Genomic DNA, 3,346 nt, shown 5'->3' with positions numbered 1-3,346 from the left:
TAGACTATTTACAATACCCATTACATAAGACGAATCTAAACGGCGAGACGAATCTCTTAAGCCTAATTAGGCCATGATTTGACAATGTGTTGCTACAGTAAATATTTGCTAATGATGGATTAATTAGGCTTAATTAGGCTTAATAGATTCGCCTCGCCGTTTAGATTCCACTTATGTAATTGGTTTTGTAAATAGTCTACGTTTACTACTCCTAATTAGTATCTAAACATTTGATGTGACACGTGCTAAAAATAAGACACGGGAAGAAAACGCCCCCATAGTATAACAATTTATGTAGTACATGCCTGATAGTAAATTATGTGGAGATAATGATGTTGCAGCAATTTATGTACATAATTTGTTGAGAGGTTTACTACTATGTAATAAATATAAGTTGCTAGTAAATAAAAATATTTCAAACTATATGCATCATGAATCTTGTTTTGTAGATTTTATCATAAGAAATGCAGTAGTGCAAACGGAATTGAAAATGGACCTTTTAGAAAAAAAGTTATCACATTTTTTAAGGTGAAATGGGAAAAGAAAAGTGTGAGCCACAGCAGTCCACCTCCCTCCCATCAGGCTACAGGAGGCTAGGGGGTGTTTGTTTCTTTAGGCACTCCTAAAATTCCTATCACATCGAATATTTAGATACTAATTAGAAGTATTAAACATAGACTAATTACAAAATCAATTGCATAGATGGAGATTAATTTGCGAGATGAATCTATTAAGCCTAATTAGTTCATAATTTGATAATGTGATGTTACAGTAAACATGTGCTAACGATGGATTAATTAGACTTAATAGATTCATCTTGTGAATTAGCTTTAATCTGTGTAATTAGTTTTATAATTAATTTATATTTAATTTTTTAATTAATCTCTGAATATTCGACATGAATTTTAGTCCGGACAAAGACACCCACTAAATCAGTCGCGTGCTCGTGCGCAAGCGCGACCGACCGTGAAATAGCTTTCTCCTTTTGATTTTCTTCCGCAAAAACGAACATCCCCAGCTGAGGCAAGAAAAGGCCTGATTTAGTTGGGCCGACTTTGCTGTGTTTAGTTAGTCTGGTCCAGGAAATTAAAGGCCCAACTGGGGATATACATGTGGGCTGTGCGCGAGTAAGCGACCCAAGAACACACTAAGCCTGAAGTAATAAGAACGTGAACAGCAAGAACATTGAAATCACAGACATTCACTTTTCTCCTTTATGCGCTTACTTTTGATGTACATCTTACACAAAAGCAGATAATTTCTGCTCACAAAGGTGCTACTAATCACAGCTCACCTTTGCTCCTGTACACAAATCGCTTTGAAAAATACAAGAACACAGCCACGTCCAGAGCGACAAGCCCCGCCAGGAGCCAGTAGAAGTAGTCGAGGTGCGCCCGGTTGAGGTTATCGGAGATCCAGCTCTCCCCGCCGCCCCTGGTCGCCCAGTCGACCGCCGACACGAGCACGCCGCTGGCGTAGCTCCCCGCGCCCATGGCGCTCAGGCACAGCGCGAGCCCGACGCTGCGGACGGCGTCGGGCAGCTGGTCGTAGAAGAACTCCTCCAGGCCGACGTCGGCCAACGCCATCGCCAGGCCCATCAGAACGTACTGAGGAACCACCCAACACAGGCTCATCGGCACGGCCAAGTCCGGCCTGTCCACGATGCCCGCGTCCGTGGCCACGCGGAGCCGCCTGCCTTCGACGAGCGCCGCGACGACCATGGCGACGCAGGACATGGACATGCCAGCGCCGATGCGCTGGAGCGTGGTGACGCCGGCGGGGTGCCCGGTGACGCGCCTCGCCAGGGGCACGAAGGCCCTGTCGTACACCGGGAGCACGGCGATGAAGGTGATGCTGACCAGGCACTGGAGCGCCGCGGGCGGCACGACAAGGCCCGTGCCGAGGCGGCGGTCCAGCGTGCTGCCCTGTTTGGTAAACAGAGTGTACACTTGCGAAGTGACGGCCGCGTAGACTATGGCACCCAACCATATCGGGAGCAGCTTGACGACGAGTCCTTTACCCTTCTCGGGTTGTCGATCCAGAAGCCTAGCAAAATCAACAAAGAAGCCGTGCATTACGACGTAGAACTTTGGTACATGAAACGAGATCGCAGAAGTTCGCGCGTGCTCACCGTTCGGTGCTAGTGGCATCCTTGCGCCGGAACACCCTCGCGGCCCATGCCCGCACGGTCTCGAGGAATCGACCGTCGCCGACGGGTTCCTCGGCACGATACGTCCGCGCGCCGAGCAAGAAGACGGCAAGGCTGAACGCCATCGTGGCCCAGCACGCGCCGAACCCGGCGGTCCAGCCGGCGTTGTCCTCGACGTAGCTCAGCGCCGTCGTGGATATGGCGTAGCCCCAGGAGATGGAGAAGTGGAACCAGTTGAAGTAGGAGCTCCGGGACGCGCGCGAGCTGGGGTCGCCGCCGTCGTCGCTCAGAGCGAATTGGTCCGCGCCGAGGGCTTCCGCGCACGGCCTGTGGAAGCCCTGCGCCAGCGCTAGAAGGTAGAGCGCGACGTAGATGAAGGTGAGGTGGGCAGGTGACGTCGTCGACGGCGCCGAGCTCCCGGAGTGAGGCCGCGCTGTTTGCAGCGCGGATGAGGCCGTCAGCATTCCCAAGCTCTATGTTGCATTTCGGAAAAGGAGTGTCAGACATGGTTTCAAAAACGCCCAACACGATAGTAATTTCTCCAGTAACTAGAACTGGCACGGTCCACACCAAACAACAAAAATCGTTGAGAAATTAAATCAATTTCAAGAATTTGCAAAATTCGTTCTCACTAGCAGCCGTCCGAGACCCAATTTAACTCGAACTAGCCCAGTCGTGGCGTACTGACCAGCAGATACAGCACGCCGGCGGCCAGGACGGCGCGGTACCGGCCGAGCCGCGAGTCGGCGGCGAGCGCGCCGACAAGCGGCAGCACCAGCACGGTCCCGGCCCACGCGTTCACGCCGGCGGCTGCGGACGCCGTGGGCATGCCGAGCGGGCCGGTCAGGTACATGATCAGGTTGCCCTGCACGCCGTAGAACCCGAGGCGCTCCAAGAACGCGACCACTGCAGGTTATTATAGTTAGTTTTGCATGCAATTGACAGTGATAAAATAAACCGAGTCAAGATCCGGGAAACTACCGACGAGGTAGAACGTGGCGCGCCAGCCGCCCCGGACGTCGGGTTTGGAGCCGACGGACGGCCCGGGTCGGCGCAGGAGCTCGCCGTCGCCGCCGGACTCCATTGCTCCGCCTACAGAGGTGGAGTCGTCTCTTCCCTTCCCCTGATCCGCGGAACAGGTAGGGCGTGCGCTTAATGTTTTTTTTTTATCAGTGTCCCATGTGCTGCATCGTGGTT

General features: G+C 52.1%; 1 protein-coding gene across 1 annotated transcript; it reads right to left on the bottom strand.

The window, feature by feature from the left end:
- Nucleotides 1-1,185: 1,185 nt before the first annotated feature.
- LOC101768972 (protein NRT1/ PTR FAMILY 5.16) lies at nt 1,186-3,346 on the bottom strand. The gene is made up of 4 exons (XM_004970675.3): nt 3,131-3,346; nt 2,838-3,055; nt 2,132-2,622; nt 1,186-2,046 (listed from the first exon to the last, which is right to left on the bottom strand). Exons 1-4 carry the CDS (start codon nt 3,231-3,233, stop codon nt 1,284-1,286), a joined length of 1,575 nt encoding a protein of 524 aa, XP_004970732.1. The 5' UTR covers nt 3,234-3,346; the 3' UTR covers nt 1,186-1,283.

This window comes from Setaria italica, chromosome V (genome assembly GCF_000263155.2).
Source record: "Setaria italica strain Yugu1 chromosome V, Setaria_italica_v2.0, whole genome shotgun sequence".
Classification (NCBI taxonomy): Eukaryota; Viridiplantae; Streptophyta; class Magnoliopsida; order Poales; family Poaceae; genus Setaria; species Setaria italica.
Note: the sequence above shows the minus strand (reverse complement) of the source record. Positions and strands in the feature narration are given on the sequence as shown.